This window comes from Streptopelia decaocto (assembly GCF_964273445.1).
Source record: "Streptopelia decaocto genome assembly, chromosome: 19".
Lineage (NCBI taxonomy): Eukaryota > Metazoa > Chordata > Aves > Columbiformes > Columbidae > Streptopelia > Streptopelia decaocto.
In genome coordinates, this window is record NC_138674.1 from 4,551,496 (window position 1) to 4,576,875 (window position 25,380).

The window sequence follows — 25,380 nt, forward strand, 5'->3', positions numbered from 1 at the left end:
ATCTTGTGTCCAGTTGTGGCCCCTCAGTTCCAGCAGGACAGGGAACTGCTGGAGAGAGTCCAGCGCAGCCACCAAGATGCTGCAGGGAGTGGAGCATCTCCCGTGTGAGGAAAGGCTGAGGGAGCTGGGGCTCTGGAGCTGGACAAGAGGACACTGAGGGGGGGACTCATTCATGTTTACAGATATCTAAAGGGGGAGTGTCAGGAGGATGGAGCCAGGCTCTTCTCGGTGACAACCAGTGACAGGACAAGGGGCAATGGGTACAAACTGGAACACAGGAGGTTCCACTTAAATATGAGAAGAAACTTGTTCCTGGTGAGGGTGGCAGAGCCTGGCCCAGGCTGCCCAGGGAGGTTGTGGAGTCTCCTTCTGTGCAGACATTCCAACCCCCTGGACACCTTCCTGTGTAACCTCATCTGGGTGTTCCTGCTCCATGGGGGGATTGCACTGGATGAGCTTTCCAGGCCCCTTCCAACCCCTGACATTCTGGGGTTCCGTAGTTCACGGCTTCCGAAGTCACTGGAGTGGCACCCACTTGCACCAGAAGATCTGACTGTGCATATACTTTTATATATATATATTTTTATATATATATGTGTGTGTATAGATATATTACATAAATATATATGTATGAAATAATTTAAGAAACATCCGAGACAGCATGCCGTGCTCTTGTGTAGGGCCGGGAAGGCAGCTGCTTGCCTCCTCCTGCCCTACCAGCTTTGATTCACAAATGGAAAGAGTCTTGAATTAAATTAAAAACCGCACACACGCACACACACGACACGGTGCAGAGGCTGTAAAACTCAGAGGAGTGATGCTGGCAAGTCCAGGTGTCCCTGAAGAGATCAAATCAACTAAAGCTGAAGGAGGGGGAAATAAATAAATGAAGGGAAAGCGGTGGAGGGGGGATCTCACTGGTGCCAGTGCTGTCCTCAGCATCAGGTCCCCTGTGTCTGCCCAGGCTCCCGTGGGGACACGGGGACAATGTCACAGCCCCGCTCTGCCCTGGCTGGGCTGTGATGCGGTTGGGAGAGGTTGGTGGGATGTGCATGTCCTGCTGCATTCACCTCGGACTTGCTTTCTCCTTCACCACGTGCTTTGCTCTCGCTCCATTCTGCGCCCGAGCTTTTTGCCATCTTGGTCTTCGAGGATGAAAGGGAAAACCCAGCCCCAACTAACCCCTCTCTTCCCTCTGCAGAAAGTTCTCCTGGAGCTGGGTTTGGCCCAGCTCAACCCTTCCCACTGACAGACCTTCCCACGGCCTTTCAGAACAGAATGACCTTAAAAAACAACCAACCCCAAGCCCCTAGAAAAACCCAGCGCTCCATCAGTTACCGGTTTCTTCCAAAATCTCCTCTTCATTCCCCACCCTCCTTGAACATCCCAGAGGACCGATGGATCCCGGCTCCGATATGCCGTGCTCTGAGCAATCGCTGCCGGCCGCAGCAAGGATGGAGGGTCAGGAAAGCGACAGAACTGAGCGTGTGAAGAAAAAACCCGAAGGCTTTGGACCGCTGGCCCCCCCAACTCCCTCCTCTGCGGGAAACGGAAAACCCCGGGGGGTGGCTTTCCAGGCTGCAGCTCAGCTGGGGAGCAGGATGTGCTCCAGAAAGTAGGTGATGGAGTCCCAGTGCTTCCAGAGGAAGAAGAGGAAGAGGACGAGCAGGGCGGTGCTGAGGATGCGCATGCGGGTCTTCATGAGGGGGGTGATGAAGTTGGCGATGGTGGAGACGAAGACGAGCAGCACGGCCATCAGGGCCAGGATGACGTTGATGAACTTGCCCAGCAGCGCCCGGGCGTTGGCGTTCTCCACCCCTTCCAGCTGCACCACCTGCTGCTGCTGCTGCTGCAGCTCCAGCTTGGTCACCCGCGTCAGGCAGGACTCCACCGCCTCCTGTGAGGGGACAGGATGGGTCAGTGGCCCCGGGGGTGTCCCACAAGGGCTTTTGGTACTTGCCCCGTGCTCTCAGACCTTGCATAGCTCCAATGCACAGTGACCGCCCTGCCTGGGAAGGGGTTTCCTCTGCAATGCCCACGACATGCCCTGTCCCACGCTGCCTGTGCTGGGGAAGGTCTGGGTGCCAGGGGTACCCTCTGCCGCAGGGGAGGTGACCCAAACTGGGACAGCAGGGACTGCGGTGACCCACACGTGGCTTGTAACAGCCCAGCGCTGCAGCCATCCCCCCAGAGCCTTGTGCTGCCTTGAGCACCTGGGGACTCGCTGAGGCACAGACAGAGGTTTTTGGGGACACGGCTGCTACCTGCTGCTCGTTGTGACAGCGTCACAGCAAGAACTTCATCTGCAGGGGCTGGAGAAAGGGATCCCCTGTGTCCCCGCTCCCTCCCAGGCCAGGGTCCCTCCCTCGTCCCACAGATGGGGGGCTGAGCCCTCGCACTCCCCTACCTGGATGTCCCGTGCCCTCTCGTAGGACTGGTAGGCCACCTTCTCCTCCATGCTGGCCAGCTCCTGCTTCAGGTTGGTCATTTCGTTCTGGTGCAGCTCGGTCAGGTCGTTCAGCTGCTCCTCCAGGCGCTCGTACCTGTATGGGGGGGCGGAGGGACACTGGGAAGGGCAGGACCCCCCACAGGCTCCCTTGACACTGGAGAAACCACCTGGACCTGCCAACCCACCCCCCTCCTGGTTATGGCTGATGAAGGGAAAGCATTGTGTGATCCTCCATGGGAGAAGCGCTGAACGAACCCAGGATGGTGGCCTTGTAGTCCCCAAAGAGCCACCCTGGGTGACATGTGCTGCCACCCACCCGTCCCTACCTGTAGCGCTCCTCTTGCAAGCACTGCGTCATGTAGGTGTAATCCCGCTGCAGCTGGGCCTTGAGGTCCTCCATGGAGTCCTCCAGGTGCGACTGACTGTCCTTGATCTCCCGGAGCTCCTCCAGGATGGTGTCGAAGTTATTGTGGTGGCTGTCCAGCGTGTTGGACTTGGGGCTCCCCAAGCCGCCGGGTCCTGCCCCTGAGTTGCTGCCACCAGCCGAGCCGGAGGTGGCACTGGAGCACTCGTCATCGCTGCCGTACTTGGGGCTGGAGACCAGGGTGGCACTGCCACTCAGAGCCCGCGAAGCCTCCTCTGGGTGCCCATCGTCCAATGTGTCCTTCAGGTGGGCGATGTTGTCCGCGCTGCCGAACTTGTTGCGGATGAGGCTGGCGAACTCCCGCGGCTTGGAGACCACGGCGGTGTGGGTGGCCTGGGACAGCCCCGAGAGCCCTCCCTTGACACCCTCCACCACGCCGCCACCGAAGCCGCTGATGCTGGAGCGAACGTTGGCGCCCACGTCCTTGAGACCCTGGTGCATGTCCCGGAAAACATCCTTGGGTTGCCGGGAAGGGCCGTTCTGCTCGATCTCCTTCAGCTTCTTGTGGTAGTGCTCCAGCTTCTTGTGCAGCTGCGCGATGGTCTGCGCCGACTTCTGGTTCTTCTTCTCGAAAACCTGCTTGATGCGGGAGGCTTGCTGCTTGTCCGCGTTGTTGGCCAGCTTCAGGTACTCGGCCACGTTGTCATCTCGGGCCTCCTGCTCGATCTTGATCTGCTCGGTGATCTTAAGGATCTTCTGGTGCAGGTGCTCGATGGCAGCTTTTGTCCTGTGAGGGTCGGGGGTGCCATCGGGGACGTCCAGGCAGACGGGGCCATCGGTGTCGCCGTGCCCGGTGCTGGAGGGCAGGTTGAGCGCTGTCACGTCCCCCTTGTCCAGCTGCCAGCAAAGAGAGAGGAGGGAGATGCTCAAGGGATCGAGCAAATTCTCAGGGAGCCCCCGGGGAGGCTGCAGGCGAGGAATGGGGTGGTGGCAGAGGAGGGAGAGGGGAGGCAAGAGCTGGGTGGGAGAACAGTTAACCAGAACAATAGCGAAAAGTGGTTTTTTCTATCTGGTTAAGCGTTTCCCAGCTGTACTGGTATCCCAGTTAGAGGGCGCAGCAACAAAATGATTAGTGTTTCAGGACAGGTTTGGGATAATGTTTTTTCAGCAAGGAGCATCTGCTGCCGGGAGCTCGACTCTGACTTTCTACCCCTGCTCTGTGCAGAGAGCAGCGCCGTGTTTTGGGGCTGATGAGCACCCAGTGGGGCAAAAGGAGCTACAACTGAACCCCATCATCAACCCAGCAGCGAGAGCAGCGATGGAGCAACCCAGAGGTATTTTAGTCTCGCTTTCAGACTTGGCTTTTAGCCTAAATGCACGAGGGTTGCAGGTCACTCCGGAGCTGCAGGTGCAGGGATTCCTCGTCTTTCTTTGCCGTGGTTTCTCACCTGGCAAGGCCAGACCCCCCCGCAAACACAAGCTGCCACCTAGAAAGTTGATTCCCATGTCACAGATGGAAAAACTGGAGCACTGAGAGAGAAATCACTTGCCTGAGGCCACACTTAAAATCCCTGTTAGAGCCTGGGCTGCAACCCAGGGTCCTGCCTCGCGCTCTCCAACCCCAGCGCGCTCTGTGCCACTTAACAAGAAAACATCACTAAATCTTTCCAGTTGCTGGGTTTTATAAGCAGATTCTTATGCAAATCTCAGTGGTTGTATAAATGGCTCCTGGCTTCTAATTAAGGGCTGCTTGAAAGTTAAATACTGTTGGCAGACCTGAATAATTTCTCATTTCCATCACGCTTTCCCCGAGTGACCCTTTAATAGGGATAATGCTGCGAGATGGTTACTTAGGAGTGTGTTATCACCAGGAAACGCCTTGCGCGGGAGGGAGGAATGTTCTCAAGATGCTGCTTATCAACACTCCCATCTGTCGTGGGTCCTCGGAAAAGCTGGGACCATCGGAAAAGCTGGGACCATCAGAAAAGCTGGGACCATCGCTGCCCTCCTGGTATTTACTTGCATGTCCTCCTTCCCCAGTGCTGCTGGGAGCCCGGGGGTGCTGGTGTTTTCAACACCTTGCAGGGGTCTGAGCATCCTTGGGAAGGCAAAAAGCATCCCCCAGCATCCTCCTCAAGGCTTTTTTCTCTCTCCATTGCAAAAAAACTGCTGGAATATGGGGCTGGAGGATGAGAGCAAAGGGAAAACCCAGCAGAACTGGGAGTTGGATTGGCACTTTTTTATGCAACAAAAACAACGCCCACCAAACCTGCGGAGTTTTCAGACCCTGCTCCTGGGTTATTCTTGGTCGCTTGGCCAGGCTGGGCCCTCCAGCTGCACCGTGAAGGGTTTCACTTCGGTTTCTTATCAAGGGGAAGAAATTAGAAGCAGCAGGAAACAGACTTTTCGCCGCGATACGGAATTCTCTGTACAGTAATGGACAAAGCGGCTGTGGCAAAGGAAAAGGCAGCCCTGGAGATGCTGAAGCCAATGAAGGGGAGAAGTCGCTCAAACTTTGTTTCCAAACAGGGAAAGGTTGGGGAATCACCCAAACGTTTGCCCCTGCGAAGCCAGTCGGTTGGATTTATTTGTGGGAGGATATTTGGGTGGTGAATGCGCAGACCCGAGGCTGCCCATCCATGCTGACACAGTCGGGGTGAAATCCCTTCCCCAAGCCCACTGAAAGCTCCGGTCTCTCTCAGACACGGGGCACATCGTATGAATCGGGTTATTGCTTTGAAAACAACAAGCGAACAAAAGACAATACCGATCTCTGCAGTATTAACAGACAGTGCCTGCTAAATCCCAGCAAGCCTAAATGACTGTGCAGTGGATTTAACTGGGGGATTAGTAAAAGCCACACTTTCCCTACATGCAGCAAACCTTCTGATAGGCGCATTGAAATCAAAGCGCTGGTTTCCAGCGCTTGTTTTGCAGGCAGGCTTGGGGGGGAGAGCAGGGGCTGGTGTGGGATGCGGGAGGAATGCAGGACACAAGAAGAAAAATTATTCTTATCAACAGAGTTCAACCCAGGAGAGCTGAGATATGCAAAAGGCTCAAGCTAATAAGCTGAGCAAACAGTACTTAGAGGGCCACGGCCGGGCACAATTATGCAATGCTGGTTTATTTACTGCTGTGGGTTCGATGGAAGAAAGCCCAGGTGGCAGGTGAGGAGCTCGGGGCCACGTCCCCGGCTGTGGGTCCCCTAGCACACCCACGACCGGGAGGGGTTTAAACCCATTCTTAAGAAGCCGCACGGTTATTGCAAAGTTCAGAACAGAGCTCTCGAGATGCTCGCTCATGCACTGAACTATTTTGTGTTCCATACCCTGTAGCTGCATCACCCTGAGCCAGGACTGTCCCTGTGAGGGTGACCACTGTAACACAGCCTGGGGACCAAACGGCCATGGGAAGGACCATATGAGCCTTCAAGAGTGGACAAAATAAGTGCTGCCAAGCTGTTGAAGGATGCTGGCAGGCAGGACAGACCCAAGGAGCTGTTGCACCCATCGGGCGGCTCTGCGGTAACGGTGTCACCGTGCCCCGGGCCCTTGGTGGCCGTGAGAAGCCACAAGGGAGAGGCCATGGCCAGCAGAGAAATACAGGTGGGCAGTGGACACGGGGAGGCTGATTTTTGGGGTGGTCGTTAAAAATGGGTGCCTCCACGGCCTCTCTTCCTCAGGGCATTTAATCAGTGTAATTTGGGACAGCAGCTGGTGACCACAATCGGGCCAGCGCTCCAGGGGACGCTCCGGGTGTCCCCAGCCCCGTCCCCACGTGCGTTCGCAGCCCCGAGCGGCGCCGCTGTTCCCACCAGACCGCGTTACCCACCCCAGGCGTTGAAAATAGAAGCAGGAGCCCTGACTCACGCTTCCCACCCTCCTTCCAAGCCTGCAGCAGAGACCGGAGCAGGTGGCCCTGTGTCCCCTGCCTGTCCCCATGCTGTCCATGCCCCAGCCGGGCACAACGGGCCGGCAGCAGCTGCCTCTGCTCATTTATCAGCCAGAGAATAATTTTTCTTACATAATGCCGGGAGGCAGGCTCAGGGTTTCATCTCGCAGCGGAGCCCCCCACCCCATCCTCGCAGCGTTGGCACGGATCGTTCTGACAGGTTTCATTCACCGAGCGCCACAAACCCAGGTACCAACAGCCCCGGGGGGGTCTCTCTGCGCATCGCCATCCTCCCCGCGGTTTTATTCTAAGCCCGATGGCTTTGGGAACCTACCTCCATGGCGGGCCGGGCGCGGGTCCCCCGGGGCTACTCGGCGTGGGCTGCTCGGCCGCGTCCCCGCGGTGGCACAGAGCTGGGCAGCCACGCACCGGCTGCCATGGCCAGGGGGACGCGGCAGCTGGCGGCAGCAAAGTTTGTGGGGAGCAGCGGGGAGGGAAGGGAGGAGCAGAACCCTCCTGCAGACCCCCCCCGGCAGGGCTGTCCCCGTGTCCCCAGCCGCGTCCCGCAAGCGCTGGGATGGAGCCGATGGTGCGGCGGGATTGTCGACTCAGGAAATCTGCCGGAGCTGTTTACGGCTTTCAGGGCTGTAATGCAAACCCCCCCTCGTCCCCGTGGCGGGATATTCCCCCGCCTCCAGCCCCGTACGCTGCCTGTGCCCTGACGCAGGGGATCACACCGGCCATTGTCATCTGCTGTGTCACACACCAGGACAGAGAGCCCGGGAGACGCACGCACAAAGCAAAACCCTGCACGGGATTGATGTGCGGGCAAAATACAGTCGCTGAGCAAGGAGCTGGGCAGCCTGAGGGAGCAAAAAGCCACTTGTGTCAGGACCAGGTCGTGTCTTGGCCATGACCCAGGTCCAGCAAAGCGCTGCCAACCTGCTCACGCCGTGGAGAGCGATGGGGAAGGAGTCACCGACCCGATTCTGCCGCGGGAGAACACGCAACGCACAGAAAACGCATCCGGCCAACTGACCAGATACCAAGTGCTGGAGACTTCACATGCAATTTAAAAGGTATTAAATAGGATATCTGAAAAGCAAGAGGGGACGACAGCAGGCTCTGGTTCTGCGGAAGCTGGTGGCGGTTTGGAGTCACCCCCTGGGTGCTGCATTTACAACAGGGCTGGTGGAGCTGGTGAGGGGCCAAACCAAAGTCCTGGGTGAGAAAGGAGCCCTGGAGCTTGTGCGTTTGACTCAGCCCAAACCTGAGGAGCTGTACAGAGGATTGGGCCCGGATAAGAGCCATGGAGAGAAGCAGAATTCAAGCCCAGAACCTTATGCTGTGCCAGACCAAAGCCCTGATGTGCCCTGGGGATGCTGGGGCTGTTTGAAACCCCAAACCAACTGCGGCTGCAGATCAGAGCATCCGTGTGACCACAGGCAATGGGCTACATGAGAAAGGTTCATTTGCAGCTCTCTGGTTTAGTTATTTCTCAAAAACAGAAAAGAAGACAACAGCTTAGGAAGTGTCTTCAGCCACACATGGAATCGTCCAGGCTGGACCGACAAGCTGATCATGACCTAGATGCATGTTTAATGGGGCGGATGGTGCTGCTCCCATAGCTGAGACAAGGCGAGCACCGCTCTGCCCCATCATCTGTCAGGCTGTCCCGACGTCCGTCCATGCCCTGGAAATGCAACCTGAAGTGTGGGAGAGGCTCTGGGTGCCACGCTGCACCCCCGAGCTGTGCAGCACAGCCAGCACTGCCCGGGCTTCGCAGCACAAACACCAACCTGAGCCAGCACGGATGGATCTGAAAGGTTTGGTTCGACAGCTCCACAAAAGCACCGTCCCCAGGTCTCGGCCCCTTTGTATCCCGCAAATGTGAGTTCCCTAAACCCTGTTGTGGACGCTTTTGCAACGGCATCCCTGCGGGAACGCTTCCCTTCCAGGAGACATCAGCTCTGACAGATCCTGCAGCCTGGCCAAGCGCCGGCCTGTGGGTCCCTCTGGGCATGACGCAGGGTAGGTTACCAAGAGACGTTCGTCTTTGGTTTAACATCTCTCATAGCATCACTTCTCATTTTAGCACAGGAGCCAGAGGTCACTTCCCATCACTCTTCCGCCACCTCAGCAGGGCAGGAACAACCCCCAGCTGCAGAGACACCCTGGAAAACACCCTCCCTGCTCCCAGCTCTGCGCTCCGTTTCCCTTATTTCAAGCACTGGGGCCACCCTGAAGCCCATCTCTGCTTCTATGCTACAGGTTCTCCCAGCCTGTAATTAACAGTAATAGCCCCCCCGAGACTCCTGCAGCTCTTGCCAAGCTCACAGCCCCCAGGCAAACCCTGCCTGACCCGCCAGGCTGTCCCTGGCCACCAGAGGAGCACAGAATTCCCCAGAGGAGGCTCAAGAAGCGATGGCTCGATAAAAGCCAGGATGCTCGGGACGCGACTTTGCAGGCAAGCTGCTGCTATGAGACCTGGAGAGCGTTTTCCTTTTATTTACTGGGGACCTCAAGCAGATTGATTCATAGGAAACCTCCTGTTCTCAGCTCCCCAGCACAGGGGCAAGTTTAGGCTTAGCAAATAATTGCAGAAGCAAGAACGTAGCCTATTAATGCCCCAGTAAAGCAAGGTGGAGCAGTGGTGCCACGTTTCCCCTTTGGCAAGATGCAAAAACCCCATCAGCGTGGGAAAAATGGGGATTTTTGCAACGAAATTACCCGAGAGGTTGGTGGCGGACTCCCCCTCATCCTTAGCACCAGCTCTGCTTTAGGAGATTTAGTCCAGCGCTTAGAAAGTGGCAGCTACGTTTTTCAGACCTGCCTGTGAGAGGTAAATTTAAAAATAAAACCCGAATCCTATGCAAAGGAAACCCCTGGATAGACACAAAATTACAGGACATGTGTGTACCGGTGCTGAGTGGTGCAGCATCTGGCCCTGAACGCCCACAAAGTCCCGGTCTGAGCATCTCAACCAAGAGACGGGTCACCTGGCGATGCAACACAAACACAAGGCAAATTCTGGACTCGGGTTCTGCCTTTGCTGGCCAGCACAGGCAGCAGCCAGAGCCGGGCTTAGCAGGAACACACAAGGCTTGAGCTTAGCGTAGAGAAGCCGCTACTAAAAAAGAGAGGAAGAGCAGCCAAGATGCACTAGCGTGTCCTCAACCAGGCTGGAAAAGCTGCGTATAGATCATCAGGAGCCAGGATGCTGATACAGGTGAAGATCTTGCTCCTTAACCTCATGTCCCCCAGGGCATTTGGTGGCCAAAACAAGTGGCCAAGACCTCAAGCAGCAGCCTGACCTTTACCTACTGGTACCACCTTGCTCCTCACCCTGTATTCCTGGCCATCCCGAGTCCTCGCTTAGCAGCAGGAAGGAGAGTGGAGGGAGCTACTTACAAAGACACCCAGCAGAGAATTTAAGAGCAATATCCTTTTCCCAGCGCAGGAGTCGGGAGGATGCGGTTCTGGCAGGAGGATGCCCTGGTCGCCCCTGCAAAGCGCTGGGCCGGTGCTGCGCGAGGCGGCCGGGTCCTCTCCCTCGGTCATGGCTGCGGTTCGGGAGGCGAAGGGGCAGAGGATCCTCCGGCGTGTGTTTGCGGAGGAGGCACCGCCAGGCTCTGAGGCAGCCGGGAACAAGCAGCGCAGGCTGCTGAGCAGAGAGGGAGCCCGGGGGGAGCTGGAACACGCTGGGTGTTCGCAGGGGCCGGTCCTGTTCCTCCAACTGTGCTGGGAGAACAAACAGCACCGCCAAGCGCTGCCTCATCGGGCTGCCTTCCCAACCATGCAGAGAATGAGCAAACCAGCCATCGCGGTGCCTCTAACGGTGCCACCATCCCGTGGGGCTCCCAGTTGGCAACAGGCAGGGAGCGTGTTCCTGCCACGGCACCCAGGGAAGAGCAAATGTGTGGGTACAGACCGGTAGATCGCTGGGGTGACAGGGATCCATCCCCACTGCCCGCCCTGGGCTTGGGGAGTCCCTGTGCCCATCCACACCGTGTTGCCCCCAACGTTTCCTAATCCAAAACTGCATCCTCCAGGTTGGGGGCTTGCAGGTCACAGGGAGGGACGCCTCTGTGGAGATGCTTCAGTGACCACCTCTTGTGGGTGAAGCTATTCACAGTCCTTCCTACACTTGGAGAATCTTTGGAGAAATTGTCTTTACTGGCGGGAGTAACCCCGGGAGCTCCAGCAACAGTGCTATTTTGCTTGCTGGGTGACACAGCATTAAAACCACCAAGCACAAGCCCCCAGCCCATGCTGCAGCTGGGTTCTGGTGCTTCTAACAAGGTGCTTAGGCAGCCGGGGGGGGATTTTGAGCATCTTTTGTCGGAAGGGTTAGAGGGGGAAGGCAGGGAGAGGCAGAGCTGCAGTGGGGTGAGGAGTCACAAGGCAGGACCCCGCTTCTCTCATCCTGAGCCAAACCCCACTCTCAACTACAACCCAAGCGTCAGGGAACAGGCAGGACAGACTGCGGGACAGACAGGACCCCTTGCTCCCCCAATTCTGCCCTGTGCACCAGCCGCCCGCTTGACTCAAACCCCCGGGGACGGGCGGCACTTGGGAGCGGGAGCTGCTGGTGGGCTGGAAACAACAGCCATATGTCACTGAAGGCTGAGGAACACGATGTCTTTTGCTAGGGGGTGAATCAGTACGAGAGTCTGATCTTCTTCTTCTCCTGAATTAATTAAGCAGCAATCTCGGGTATCTTGGTCTTCACAGCTATTACCTGCTTTTCCCAAACAGCTCCTCGAAGCACCATCCCTATGGGAGCGAGGGAGTGAGTTCACCACCCCGCTGCGCTCACAGGCTCCCGTTCCCCTGTCACACATGGGGACACCGAGGCAGAGACATGGGAGCCGACCTGGACACAAGTGCTCTCGTGCCTCCAGTTCAGCGGTGCCCGTTGGGGTCTCTGTTTGCAGCCAAGGTCAGCAATTCCCCCCGAAAATCCTTGGCACTCTTGGGGTCTCTGCACACAGGTGCTCCCCATATCACCCCCTTGGGACCCTGCCTGGATGCTGGGGGAATGCAGGGGGGGCAGCTTTACATCCTCATTCCCTCTGCTTACTTTTGCAGTCACCTCTGGCTTATTTTGGCTCCTTCCTCTGGGACTTTAACACCAGAACTCACCAGGAGTTTGGATGGGAGGGGAGGATGTGCTTTGCCTCCACCAGCAAAGAGATAAAGGAGATTTCGCCCGATACACAGGCAAGGTTGGCCCTGGATGCCACAAAATCACAGAATCCCAGAATGTCAGGGGTTGGAGGGACCTGGAAAGCTCATCCAGTGCAATCCCCCCATGGAGCAGGAACACCCAGATGAGGTTACACAGGAAGGTGTCCAGGCGGGTTGGAATGTCTGCACAGAAGGAGACTCCACAACCCCCCTGGGCAGCCTGGGCCAGGCTCTGCCACCCTCACCGGGAACAAGTTTCTTCTCAGATTTAAGTGGAACCTCCTGTGTTCCAGTTTGAACCCATTGCCCCTTGTCCTGTCACTGGTTGTCACCCAGAAGAGCCTGGCTCCATCCTCCTGACACTCACCCTTTAGATATCTGTAAACATTAATGAGGTCACCCCTCAGTGTCCTCTTGTCCAGCTCCAGAGCCCCAGCTCCCTCAGCCTTTCCTCACACGGGAGATGCTCCACTCCCTGCAGCATCTTGGTGGCTGCGCTGGACTCTCTCCAGCAGTTCCCTGTCCTGCTGGAACTGAGGGGCCACAACTGGACACAATATTCCAGGTGTGGTCTCCCCAGGGCAGAGCAGAGGGGCAGGAGAACCTCTCTGACCTACTGACCACCCCCTTTCTTGCCAGCTGGGAAATCGAGGCAGGGCGCAGGGTTTGCTTGGCAGGCTGCACTGAGCGCCTGCTGCACTTGTGACACTTGTGAGCGGATCCCTCTGGGACAGCCGGGAGCAGCTGGCTGGGGGTATGTGCGGACAGACAGGCGGACAGACAGACTCCTCTACGCTCCGGTGCGGTAACGCTGCCCTCTAACGGCCACCACCCACGGCGCCAGCCCGCTCGCTCCCCGCCGCTGCTCGGGGGGGTTTAGGGGGGCCCGGTGGAAGCGGGGGGCTCACCTGGACATGGACCATCCCGCAGTCCCCGCAGGCGTCCGCGCAGCTCCCCGGCAGCACCAGGCACAGAACCCCGCGCCCGCCCCGCTCCAGCTCTGCTCTCCCCAATGGGGACGAGGGTCCCCCCAGGACGCTGTGACCCGCCAGCACTGCTCCGCTGTCCCCAGCGCAGGGGATCGGAGGCCGCGGGGAGACCCCACGGCCGCTGCCGCTGTCCCGGCGGTAATGCCCGTCTGTCCCACGAGGTGCTGGCGGGTCACCAGGAGGAGATTAGTGACATAAGGACAAGGCTCTCCAGCACGATCCCAGGGCCACGCGCAGTCCCCGCTCGCAGCCTCCCCCTGCCCCGGCCAGGCCGCTGCCACCACCGCTGTCACATGTGCCACCGTGTCCGCCAGCCGGCACATCCTCGCGTGAAACACTGAAACCAGCCACGTGGTCCCTTGGATGCACCGACACCAAGAGAATCACAGACTCCCAGGCTGGTGGGGTTGCAGGAGCTCTGTAGATCCCCAGCCCAGCCCTGCTCACGCAGGGTCACAGAGCAGATCACACAGGTGGGTCCAGGCGGTTTGAATGTCTCAGAGAAGGAGACTCCACACCCGCTCTGGGCAGCCTGGGCCAGGCTCTGGCACCTCCCAGCAAACAAGTTTCTGCTCATGTTCAGATGGAGCCTCCTGTGTTTCAGTCTGTGCCCATTGCCCCTCACCCTGGCATTGGGCACCACTGAACAGAGTCTGGTCCATCCTCTGATACCCACCCTGCAGATATTTGTAAGCATTGATAAGATCCCCTCTCATACACCTCAAAGACGCCATCTCGCTTCGGCTGAGCAAGCGAACCACACGTGCTGGGACATATGGGAAGGTGGCTGCTGGAAACCCAGCGGTGTTCCCAGCCATTGGTGCCCACAAACCTGGAGAAGTGGCTCCCCCAGCCCACCTGATGTGCTCACCAGCGAGCAGAGATCCATACTAGAGCAAAGCAGCAAATGCCAGTTCTCGGAGCAGAGTCAACTGGTAAAAGCATCAGGCCCAATCTATGTGCAATCGCCAGCGGGAGGCAGGGGACACCGGGGCCACCACATTGTCTCCCCACCATTAGCGGGAGCTGCGCATTGGACGCACAAGGTGAGCAGAGCATGGCGGGGAAGGCTGAGGTGGGGAAGCCATGAACGCATGTGCTCCAGGTGGGTGTCATCCCAGGAAGCAAAGCCTTGTCCCCAGCTTGGTCCCCGATGTGCAGTGACAGGTGGTGACAGGTTATTTCTCAGCGATGCTCCCTGTGACGGGCAGCACGCGGCGTCTCTCAAATTACAGGACCAGTGCCCGGCGCTGAATGCCCAGACTGTGCCGTAGTCCCGCTCACCCCGTCTGCACCCCAACAGCTGCCTCTTGGGGGTACTCAGGGCTGCAGGGGGGACGAACCGTGTGTGCCCGGCCCCAGAGGGTGGCCCAGTGCTGGTGGGGACCACAGAGCAAGGAACTGGTGCAGGTGATGGGAGGGAAAACGGCGTGGACCTAATTAGGGGAAAAAAAATCAGTAGCTGTTCAAAAAGCGCTCACTGAGGCCGAGCGATCCCACGGGGGATTAATCCAGCGTGTGGTCAGGCCCTTACACAACGGGTGGAAAATTCAGCGTGAAATATCTGGGGGGAAAAACGGCCTCTTCACATAAACCTTGTTCAGCCCTGGGGCAGCAGCTTCCAAACAGAGAGTGAAATGGGGAGGAGGGACAGGGCGATGGGAAGCGATTGCGGAGCCGTGCCGGGTTCTGGAGCCCAGGGCACGGCAGCACCAGCCGTCCCTGGGACGAGGAGCCGCTTTGCTGCGCGCCGGGGCTGGGTTTCCTCAGGGCTATGGAAAAATAACATGCCATGAGAATATCACATAACTCTTGTTTCTCTAAATAGGTTATTTTTTCCACTGCCTCACAAAGGCCGCAGTATCGTCTCTCTTCTTATTACTCTTTGTGTCATATGTAGTTAATTATTTATCCCCTTTTTAACGCTCTTTGTGCCACTCTGTGAGTGGACACGGTCCCGCCCGGCTCCCCCCTCCCTCCCAGGGCTCCTGTCCCACTGCAAACTGCTTTGGCACAAAGTTTTGGCCGTAACCCCAGATGGCTCAGTGGGACCGGGCTCCTTGCAAGGGCGATGCCATGGGCCAGAGGGAAGAAATTCGGGCTGTGGATGTTCAAATGAACAACCTGAACGGCCCCCAGCTCTGCTTGAGCATTTGGTTGGGGTGCTTTGTGCCAGCGGGGACAGCCAGGGTCAGGGTGCTCTGATCTGCACACTGTAAAGGAGGGAGAGGAGGACCCGGGCAGCCCTGTCTTGTGAGTACAAGGATGTTTTTATCCTCTGGGACAACATTCCCACGTCCCAGCGGTGGCCCCGTCCCTGTGGCAGGGGAGCAGTCGCGAAGCCGCGAGCGTCAGCTGCAGCTCAGCACTGAAACTGCCGAGCGAAAACAGAAAGAAAAAGTATCCGCTTGATCCTTTTTTCCATTAGATCAGAGGATGACAGAAGTCTCCGGGTCAGATTTCCCTCTCTGAGACTTGGTGCCAAGAGGGGAGGAGAGCACGGACCTGACACCCCCCTGCTATCCCACCCCGGCAGCTCTGTCCAGCCCTATTACACAGCTTCTCCTGTAAGAACCACCTTTCCGGCAAATTAAGGAAAACACAAGATGCATCTATCCCTCTGTGCTGCAGAGAGGGGTTTTAGATTGTGACACCCCCCCCGAGCTCCAAAGGCCAAGGGGAGAAGCCGCTGCAGAATCCACCAGCACCCGGAGCACCTCCCTGCCCGCGCCTTGTCCTCAGCGTGCCGCGCCAACGCGCTAATCTCAGCTCTTTCATAATTAACAGGGCTAAACACTAGATGGAAATACCATCCTCTCGATTAGCTCTGCGCAGAGCAGTTTAAAAAAATCACTTCAGCCAGGACCGATGTGCAGCCACCCAGATGAGCCCCGACAGACGCCCGGAGCCGGGCTGCCCGGGATCCCCTCGGACCCCGTGCTGGGGTCCCACGCCGCTGGCACAGAGCTCTTGCCAGGTCCCTTTTTCTCTCCCTCAAATCCCACTCTGGGAATCGGAGCGGGGAACGTCCCTGCCTTCACCTCCCTGTGATAGGAGCAACAAACCAGCAGCCTCTGGACCCAGGTGTGCCCGCTGTCCCACGCACCCGGTGCCACCGGCATCACCTCGAGGGACGGTCTCTTCCCAACCTTACTCTTTGTGTCATATGTAGTTAATTATTTATCCCTTTTTAACGCTCTTGTGCTCTTTGAGGGAGCATTTTGGGGGGCCCTACGCCCAGCCCTGCCCCCGCGCCCCCCATAGCGATGTCCCCACGGCACAACCCCACCTTATCGGCCAGGCACTCGGTGTCCTCGGTGAGCAGGTAGACGGCCCCGCTCTCGGCCAGGAGGATGGCAGTGTCGGTGGTGGAGGAGGACCTGGGGCGGCCCTGGTGCTGATGCAGGATGGCGGTGAGGCTGCTGTCCTGGGGGGCCTTACGGCCGAGGTGTGGGCTCCCTTTCTGGGGCTCCAACGAGCCGCTCTTGGCCCGCCGGCTGCCGCTGTGCAGGCTGGTGCCGCGCTTGATGGAAGGACGGGAGCGGATCTGCTGCAGCACCCGGTTGAAGGCGGTGGGCCGCGCCGGGAGGTCGTGCAGGGACATGGCGTAGGAGACGCGGTGCATCTCCGGGGAGCGCTCCTTCTCGTCGGGGGAGTCGTGGTCGGACGCGCCGTAGTGCGGCGGCAGCGAGTCCTGCGAGTTCTGGTGCTCGCGCTCCCGCGACCGCCGGCGGCTGTGGAAAAGGTGCTTCAGGCCGTGGCCAAACATGGACCCTTCGGAAAGCTGCTGGATTTTCTGCAGGAAAAGAGAGAAAGCAAGCTTTGTTACCATCAGCGAAAGACGGCACCACACCGCTTCGGCACCCATGGCACTAACGGACTGTGCCCGTGGCTAGCACTGAAGCTTGAGGGCTTAAATTGCTTCTGGAGGGCTCTGGGGACCCCAGACCAGTCCAAAGGGATTTGCGAAAGGGAACAAGCCCTGCTGCCGGCACTGCGCTTTATACCCACGGAAAAGTATTAAACATCAGTGGCCATTTACTCTTCTCTCTGTGACAGTGACAGACCCCAGGGAATGGCAGAAGATGTGCCAGGGAGGGTCAGTGGGACATGAGGAAAAGGTTCTTCACCCAGAGGTGCTGGACACTGAACAGGCTCCATAGGGAGGTGCCACAGCCCCAACCTGACAGTGTTCAAGAGGAGACTGGACAACGTCCAACGGGGTGACCTGTGGGGTGTCCTGTGCAGGGACAGGAGCTGGACTCCATGATCCTGGTGGGTCCCTCCAGCTCAGGACATTCTATGACCGGATGACACACAGGGCGGAGCATGGTGGCTTGGGACAGCTCAGGTCTGCAGCTCCAAGAGCGCTCTCCACACCAGAGAGGGGTCTCTAATGAGCGCTGGACACTACAAAAAGTAGCAAGATAAGCAGAAAGGCCCTTCAGAGCAATGGCAGGAGGTGGGTTCCTGCTGCAGCCAACGCCACATGCTCCACAGAGTCCCCGACCCTGCGGGCAGTGAGGACGGAGCAGCCTTTTCCTTAGCTGGAAGAACCAGGGTTAGTCCCAGCCTTGGAGCCTTGGCCACCGACACGCTGCCAAGAACCACCTGCTCTCCAAAACGTGCTCCTGGAGGGATCGGGGAGGGCTTTTCCCTGGGGAATTTTCCACAAGTTCCAAGCACAGCCCAGGTTGGACTCGCTTACAGGGGTGAAACTGCAGCTCGTGGCCCAGTGCCACCTAATCCAGTCCCCACTGGGCTTCCAGCAGGAGACGGGGACACAACGCTCCCCCGGGTCTTTCTCTCCCAGGGGTGACACTCGTGTTCCCACAGAGCACACGGTTTCCCTCCTGCCGGCTCCTGGGAATCGGGACAGATGCTGGCCGCAGTGAAGTCATGCAATATGGATGGTGGAACAGATCGTGCTCTTGATTACCGCCAGGTCAGCCCTGGATGGCTTCCCCAGAGCCACTGGAATGCCCAGATTTGCATCCATGGCAGATTTCAGCTGGGTGCCCCTGCAACCCCCTGTTGTGGTTGACTGGGGCAGCTTCCAGCATCTGCAAAGGGCTCAGCAGATCCCAGCTCCCTGGTCCATCGCAAGTAAATGATCTTGGGACACATAAAGATCCTCTCGCCTCCCAAAGCAGCATCGGGAACGCAGCAGATCACAAAGCACAAGTCTGCCCTGTTGCTCTGTCTCTGTTTTGGGGTTGAGCCCCTGAGGACGCCAGCTCTGACCCTGCTGACGTCCAGGGCCATTTCACCACCCATTTCGGGGCTGGGACTCTCCCCGGGGATGCTGGTTCCCGTAACTCCGGTGCTGCTGTTTACTTGTGCTTGAAAACCAGCGTGAAGCGGCTCCAAACCAGGAGCTACTTATAGCCCCAGCAGACACTTGGCAAAAGCCCCGGAGTTTAGAAAAGCGGCGATGTTTGAGACATGAGCTCCACAAGCTGCGGAGGATTTCATGGCCGTACAGACACGACTCCACCTCCTAAAAACCCCAGATATTAAAGCCACAGGGTCCAAATCCGTTAGGGCCTAATTCTCATCACACCTGTAATGCCGACAAGGAATCAGCTATTAGATCCTGTGTCACTAAACCCTTTAATCCATCTGTTACCCATTCATAACAAAAACTTCTACCCTTCTGTTTTTTCCTAGGAAGTAGATAATAAATCTACAGGGCCAAATTGCTGCTTCGGGAAATTGTGATTTAAATTTTTATTCTATTTATAGAGTCTCTATGGAAACAGAGGCAGCGTTAGATAGGTAATAACTATAAAGCCACAGATTTCTGCCACGGAGGGTACAGCATGCCCTGGGATGCACAGTTCGCTCTTTAGAAGGCCCAGGTGAAAAGAAATGACCAACTCTCTTCCTTGAGGGTAAAGCAAATGAAATAAAAGTCAAGCCAGCAATAAAGGAGAGGATGTTTTTCCAGCAGTAGTGCGGAGGTGGAAACCCAAGAGCTCAGTCTAATAGAAATTCACCTTTTTTAAGAAAACAAACGCCGCTCCTCAGGCCTTTTCCAGCTTTTCCTGAAAGAACCTTTTCTGGGCTCTGCAGGAGGGGATCCTGGTGGGACGGTAAGGGATGTGAATGGGAAAAAGGGGAGCAAGAAGGAATCCCAGCGCTGGGCTTGGACCCCCAGCGGCTCAGGGGCTCGTCAGGCTCGTTACAGCAAAGAGCTGTTGGGAGCGCTCACCAGAACAAGCCATTCTGCACCGGTTATCGCGGAGAATCTGCTGATGTAAAAACGCTGTTTTCTTCTGTTACTCTGGGATATTATTGCACTTCCAAAGCAGAGGCATTTTTTCTGGCACGAAACTACTCGTGGCTCAGAACAGAGCGTCTGCCCGGGCTATTTTGGAACAGCCGTTGCTTAATCACCGATGCGATGGATATGGAGATGAATTTCTCAGTGTGGCCAGCTGGAAAACACTAAGATTAACACAAAAATATCTCTATTTCTTTTGTCTTTTTCGTTTCTTCAGCTGGGGTCTTCAGCTCGGCAACAGGGATGTGTTTCCATGGATTTCAAAGGAGCGGCTCGTGCTTCACGGCCCCGTAAGCGGGGGGTCAAGTCCAAGGCACAAGGTTTGGCTGAGCGCAGCCCCGGGCTGACCATGGTCACACTCTCTGCCTCTTTCTTTCATGTCTATCCATCGATTGGAACTAATCTCTTAAAGGTGAGAAGCCAAGTGGGGGCTGCATGAATCCCCCCCATCCCAAACCCACCACCCAGAGCTGCAGGGACAAGCACCCAGCCAAGAGCCAAAAAACCTAATTTTAACCCAAACCAACATATCTTGCCAGAAAACAGTGGCTTGGATGACTGTTCTTCCTGGGGCACTGCTCTTCAGTAATGTCCCATGGGAGAGACAGGGGCTGCGTGTCCCCCGCATTGCGCCCGGGCCATGTCCCCAGAGCTGCTGTTCCTCCCGCTGCCAAACAGCCACATGCTCCGAAACCTCCCAGTTTCTCGCCAAATGGTTTCCCAGCTCTGCCCTGACATCCAAACCTCTTACTCGGCTTTCAGGCGCGCGAGGAGGGGATCTGGTTGCTGTGTCCTCCGAGCATGGCCACATGCTGTGAAGTCCTGCTCAATTCTTTTTATTGTTATTAATTATTTATGCCCCTGGCGTGCCCAGGGGTTCCAGCCAAGGCTCTGCAGCTCTTTGGAGGCATCGCACAGACATAGTGGAAGGCTGTTCCATCCCATTCTAACCTATCCCATCCCATATTTTAAGGCATGGGGGGAGCCATTCCAGCCAGCACCCCACTGTAGCAGCCAGAGCAGGGGACCAGGGACACTGTTGTCCCCCATGGGTGGCAGCGGCCCAGCTGCCCCTCACAGCCCTATCTCCCACCAGCATCCCGAGTCCTTGTGCTGCCGTAAGTGCCGAGGAAAACGTATAGATGTTCTAAAATGGAAAATAAAGCTCTCCCCCACACACGCTTCTCCTGGGGACAGGATGAGAGAGCAAACATGTGACAACCGTTAGTCATGGTGTTTAATGCCCTACCAAAAGGCTGTAGTGACATGCAGCTCCTTCAGCTCTCTGGAATAACATCTGGGGGGTGGCATCTCCTGCCCAGCTGTGGCTCCGGCCGGGGGGGCTGCGGACCCCCACATGGTCCCAACCTCGGGGGGCATTTGCAGGGTGAGATCTCTGCTGCCGGTGCCCAGAGGAGCCAGATGTGCTCCCGTGGGAATCAACCTGCAAGCGGCACCTCTGTGTCTCCTGAACCGATGCTGAGAGCTGAAACTGGGTGGGAAGGGAGGACAGGGACCCTGGGGGGGTCAAATCTGCAGGGGTCAGCTGGGCACAGAGCGCTTGGCCTCAGCTGAGCATCCACACCAACCTGAGCATGTGTTTGCTGGGAAGCATCGCCCGCCTCTGCTGGTTCGGCTCTCACTCCTGCACCGCGCCTGGCACAAACCCTGGGGACACACGCTGTCCCCCCGGCCCGGAGGATGCTCTCCGCTCCCTGGGGACCTGGGGTACCCCTGAGGTCCCCACCAGCAGCCCAAGAGCTTTTGCTGAGCAATGCTCCTGGGGATGACAGATGCGGCTGCTCCAGGGACCGTACAGCTCCTGCTCGAGCTGCTTGACAACAGCTCCATCCCGCTAACCGCGGGGGAGCCGGCTCACCTTGGCGGTGTCCTTTCAAGACCAAAATATGCCTGGAAAATTGTTCGTGCGAGGGATTAAATATAAATGTACCTGAGGGTTTAGAATAGGGGCTGGTGACCTTTACGGAGAGGAGGAGTCCTGCGCATCCTCCCTGCAGCAACCTGCACAGGCACCGCCATGGGGGGGCCTCTGAAGCACAGCAGGGGTCTCCACCCTCAGGCACATCCCCTCCTAGCGAGGGACCTTTGAAAGAATTAAATTATCTGAGTGGGTTTGACCTGCTGCGAGTAAATGGGAGGTTAATGCTTCACCTCATCCCCTCCAGCCACCCCCATCCCAACCTCGTTGCTCAGGGCAGGACCTGTGCTGGGGACTGCACGTCCTGTGGTGGGACATCCCCTTGTCCTTTACCTCCCTCCTCCCCAGAAGGTGTTTCTCAGCTCCAGGAGAGGCTCCCCAGCTATGGGAAACCCAAGAGAAACTTTCTGTCCATGGATGGGGGGTTTGGATCAGGCCCTGGGAAGAGGAAAGGCCTCAGGTCGGTGCCTCTGGACTCTTGGCTTTTGGGTTCAAAGGTGGGAAAAGCTGGAGCCATGAAGACTGAGATGGTGAAACTGGAGATGGAAACGATGTGAGGCTTCAACTTTCAGCCCTTGGTCGGATCAACCCATTCGGGAAAACAGAGACCCAGGGAAAACACTCGGCTCAGAGATGCTCAGGGGAAGTGGGAGTGGGACCAAGAGGTGACGACCTCGGTGTGGGGACAACCTGGACACACCAGCAGCCGCCAAAGGCCAGATGTCTCCTCCTGCAGTGTTTTGTATGGATCCAGTCACTCTGCTGCAAGGCGCAGCAATCCCTGCCACCCAACAGATTTTTGAGCAGAACTATGTGTCACGCATCTGCTTTGCTTCTTGCCAGACCTTTTTTTTATCTCGTAATGGAGCCTTCGCTCTCGGCAAAGGAGCTGGGGAAGGGAGAGCTGCCGCAGATCTGCCAGGGCTAGGGGACGGAGATGACACGAGGCAGCCTGTTGTTTCCAGGTTGCCAGCTCAAATCCATCTGCAGCTGGCTGCAAAGAAAAGTTTACCTCTGCTCCTTGTTCATGGTGCACGGGGAGATAAATCAGTGGGTCTTGGTGCGTGGCAAATGCAGAGCAGGGAGAGCAGCTCCAGGGGGGGTTTGGGGTAGGAAAACTTTAAGATTATATTAATGATGCCACTAATCGTAGCAACAGGAGGTGAAGCGGCTGAACGGGTGGTGTCTGTGGCGGGGCCAGGCAGAGCGCCCGGCTCTGCCGCGGAAGCTGTGGGCAGCACCCAGACGCAATTTTTCATGCGTTCTGCCTGGCAAAGCGAGCTTGAGGGTTCGCTCCGTGCAGGCTATTAATTGCTGAGCTACAAATGCGTTAAAGGTGAGCACGGCGAAGCAAACCTGCATTAGGCTATCATCCTCGCATCGATAAAATCGATGGGCGTTTGGCTGCTGCTGTTGCTGCGAGTGGGACTGGGCTGCAGAGCAGGCTGAGCTCCAGCCCAGAGCTGGACGTGCCGCCCCAGGTCCCTTGGTGTGGTGACCGTCCCCATCGCAAGCTGCCCCACGCTCCCACCCCTTTCAGACTCACTATGCAGGTCAAAAGGGCCCCAGGTGGGAGAAGCTGGGGGATGATGCAGATGAGAAAAAACACCTTGGCCAAGGCAAGCTGAGCCTCCTTGAGGTAAGGGAGTCCCGTCCCACCAAGCCTCGGGTGGCCCTGAGCACCACATCCCTATGGACGTGCCTTCCCCTGGCACGGGGCTCTGGCCTCCAGCTGCTTTTAGGGCAGCAGCAGCAGTTGTACATCATGCCAGTGAAGCCAAAACGGCCTCAGGAGCAGGAGCGGCTGCTCGGACATTGAGGAGAAGGCACCACGTGTCACAGCGAGCAGCGTCCTGCAACCACGGGGCGAGTTCTATGGGAACGGGGGTTTTTATTTCCTGGCTGCCTTTCTGGAAGGGATGCAAACAGGCACGGCAGCAGCCTGGCAGACCTGGCTGTGCTTCCCAGCTCCCTTGTGACCTTGACCGTGCTGGTAAGACCTTCTATGGAAAGCGACAGCCTGGGGTGCTCCACAACAAGGGTCTGTCCCGGATGCCAGGCCACCCCTGGGTAACCAGGGACACCTTCCACTTTTGTCCAGGTCCTTTTGAAACCAAAGAGTAGAAGCGGCACCTCCGCACCACCACGGCACGACCGCCACATCGCTCTGCCCGCAGCCGCGACACACTGCAGCGCCTCAAAACCCCCAGGTTACAAGCAGGTAATTCATCTCTGCAACATCAAACCCCAACCGCATCCAGGCCAGCGGGACCCTGTTGAACAGCCAGGGGGGCAGAGCTGCTCTGCTTTCAAACCCACTGGAAATTTCTGCCCAGTTTCACCTGGGACCAGCCTGTCCTGCCTGTCCGCATCCCTGCCTGTGCCCTGCTGCCAGGGACCGTCTCCCGTCGCTCCCGCAGCGCTGCAGTGCCGCGTAACTTGTTTTCCTCATTAGCCGGACACAGCCCGAAGGCACAGGAGGAGCAGCCTCGGGGCCATTTACACACCGGCTGCTGCAGCACTAATCCTGCCAGCCTGTGGTCCTCCCAGCGTCTTCCCCACACTTGGCACCGGGGTGACTCTGGTGGTGATTCACTGGGGTCTGCTCAGCCCCTCCGCAGGGGGACAGCGCTGTTACCCTCATCTGGACCCTAAAAGAGCCTGCTCGGGAGATCAGAGCCTGTTCCAGACCTGCTCTGGGGTGCGACCCTCATGCCCGCAGCCCCCCTGCCAAGGGTGGGTGTTGTCACCAGAGTACTCCCGCCTCTCCCACCACCACCCCATTGTTATTGATGCTCTTGGTGGCCAGGCTGCAGCAGGGCCATGGCCTCGGCAGTGTCTAGCACCACACAGGCTTGTGCAAACCTACCATGAGGCATCTCGACCCTGGAAGGTGGCCCCACTGTGAGAACACCCACACCCCAGGAGTGTACCCTCCCCTGGGAGCATCCCCAGCACAGGAGCACCCCAACCTGAAAGCATCCTAACCTGGGACCTCTTCCTCCCACGAGCATCCCTATCCCAGGAGCATTCCCCTCCTGGCACCTTCCTCATTCCAGGAGCATCCCCAATTTAGCAGCATCCCAACCTGGGACTTTCCTCATCCCGAGACCATCCCCATCCCAGGAGCATCCCCATCCTGGGACCTTCCTCATCCTGGGACCATCCCTATCCCAGGGGCATCCTTGTCCTAGGAGCATCCTTATCCAGGAGCCATCTCACATCCTCCAAGGTCACACCTGTAGCAGAGCGGGGACTGGGGTGTGAGGATGCTGGTACCGCACCAAGTCATACATCCCCCTGGCAACCCCCAACGGTAACGCCATAGGGTGTTTGCCCCATTGGTAACTCTGCTGCTGACCCTAAGGAGTGCTCACTCCTCCGGTGACCCCACCGGGATGCTCACCCTACGCCAGCCCCCCGGTGTCTCCGGTACCGCTGCTCACCTTCAGGTCGGGGGGTTTGGTGCGCGGCGGTGGGACAGCGCCCGCCTCGGGGGCCACCGCCTCCCCGGGCTTGGCCTCCATGGCGGCGGGGCCGGGCGGTTCCTCCGAGGCGCCGGGGTCTTCCTCGGGCTGCTGCAGCTCGTCCGACCGGCACCGCTTCATACCGGTGCGCCGTATCCCCGGGAGGCGGGGGAGCCTACGGCCGCAACGGCGGCGGCGGGCAGCGCCCGGGCGGCCGCTGCGGGGCCCGCGGGCTGCGCGCCCCCGCCCCGCCCGCGCCTGCCCCGCCGTGCCCGGGCCGGGCGGCGGCTCCGCGCCGCGGCGGCTCCGCACCCGCCGGCATCGGCATCCCCGCCGCCGCCGCCGCCGCCGGGGCCTGAGTGGCGGCACCACTGACCAATGGCTGCGGGCGGTGGGCGGGACCGGCGGCGGCGATTGGCTGCGGCGGCACGGAGCTGTCGCGGCGCGGGGTGCTGCCGGGCCCGCCGCTGCGCGCAGCGCGGATACGGAGCGACGCCTCAGCGCGCCGCTCGGCCTATTGTTTTACCTTAAAAATATCGTTTTGTTGTATTTTTTTATTATCATCTTTCCTCGCCTCCGGCGGCCCCGCGGGCCCTCTGTGCAGACCGAGCGGCCGGGCCGGCCCGCCGCCGCGGAGGTTTCGCCGTTTTGCATCAGCGCGCCCGTGGCTCTGGGTCTCGCCGCTGCCACCCGATGTCCCGCCGCCGGCCCCCGCCGGCCTCTCAGGCTGACCGGCGGCCCCGGAGCGTGGTCGGTAGCCCCGCTGTACCGGGACCCCCGCCGGCCTCCCGGGACTACAGTTCCC

At 58.2% G+C, this 25,380-nt stretch overlaps 1 protein-coding gene across 3 annotated transcripts; it reads right to left on the bottom strand.

Moving 5' to 3' along the window:
- Window positions 1–556: 556 nt before the first annotated feature.
- On the bottom strand, window positions 557–24,841 carry TMCC2 (transmembrane and coiled-coil domain family 2). 3 transcript variants are annotated; one of them, XM_082069289.1, is made up of 6 exons: window positions 24,555–24,841; window positions 16,160–16,679; window positions 10,116–10,267; window positions 2,776–3,710; window positions 2,408–2,543; window positions 557–1,897 (listed from the first exon to the last, which is right to left on the bottom strand). In XM_082069289.1, exons 1-6 carry the CDS (start codon window positions 24,714–24,716, stop codon window positions 1,586–1,588), a joined length of 2,217 nt encoding a protein of 738 aa, XP_081925415.1. In that variant the 5' UTR covers window positions 24,717–24,841; the 3' UTR covers window positions 557–1,585. The 3 variants fall into 3 exon arrangements, with proteins under 3 accessions (XP_081925415.1, XP_081925413.1, XP_081925414.1); XM_082069287.1 differs by lacking the exon at window positions 10,116–10,267 and having other exon boundaries at window positions 16,173–16,679; XM_082069288.1 differs by lacking the exons at window positions 10,116–10,267; window positions 16,160–16,679; window positions 24,555–24,841 and adding an exon at window positions 7,039–7,321.
- Between the last annotated feature and the right edge of the window lie 539 nt (window positions 24,842–25,380).

Bases quoted from the DNA above. Each gene is read 5' to 3' on its own strand.
- TMCC2 (XM_082069289.1), bottom strand. From the start codon at position 24,716: ATGAAGCGGTGCCGGTCGGACGAGCTGCAGCAGCCCGAGGAAGACCCC. The intron at 16,680-24,554 runs GTGAGCAGCGGT...CTTTTCCTGCAG, and splicing joins CCAAACCCCCCGACCTGAAG to AAAATCCAGCAGCTTTCCGA. The intron at 10,268-16,159 runs GTGGGGACATCG...CCCGAACCGCAG, and splicing joins CGATAAGGTGGGGTTGTGCC to CCATGACCGAGGGAGAGGAC.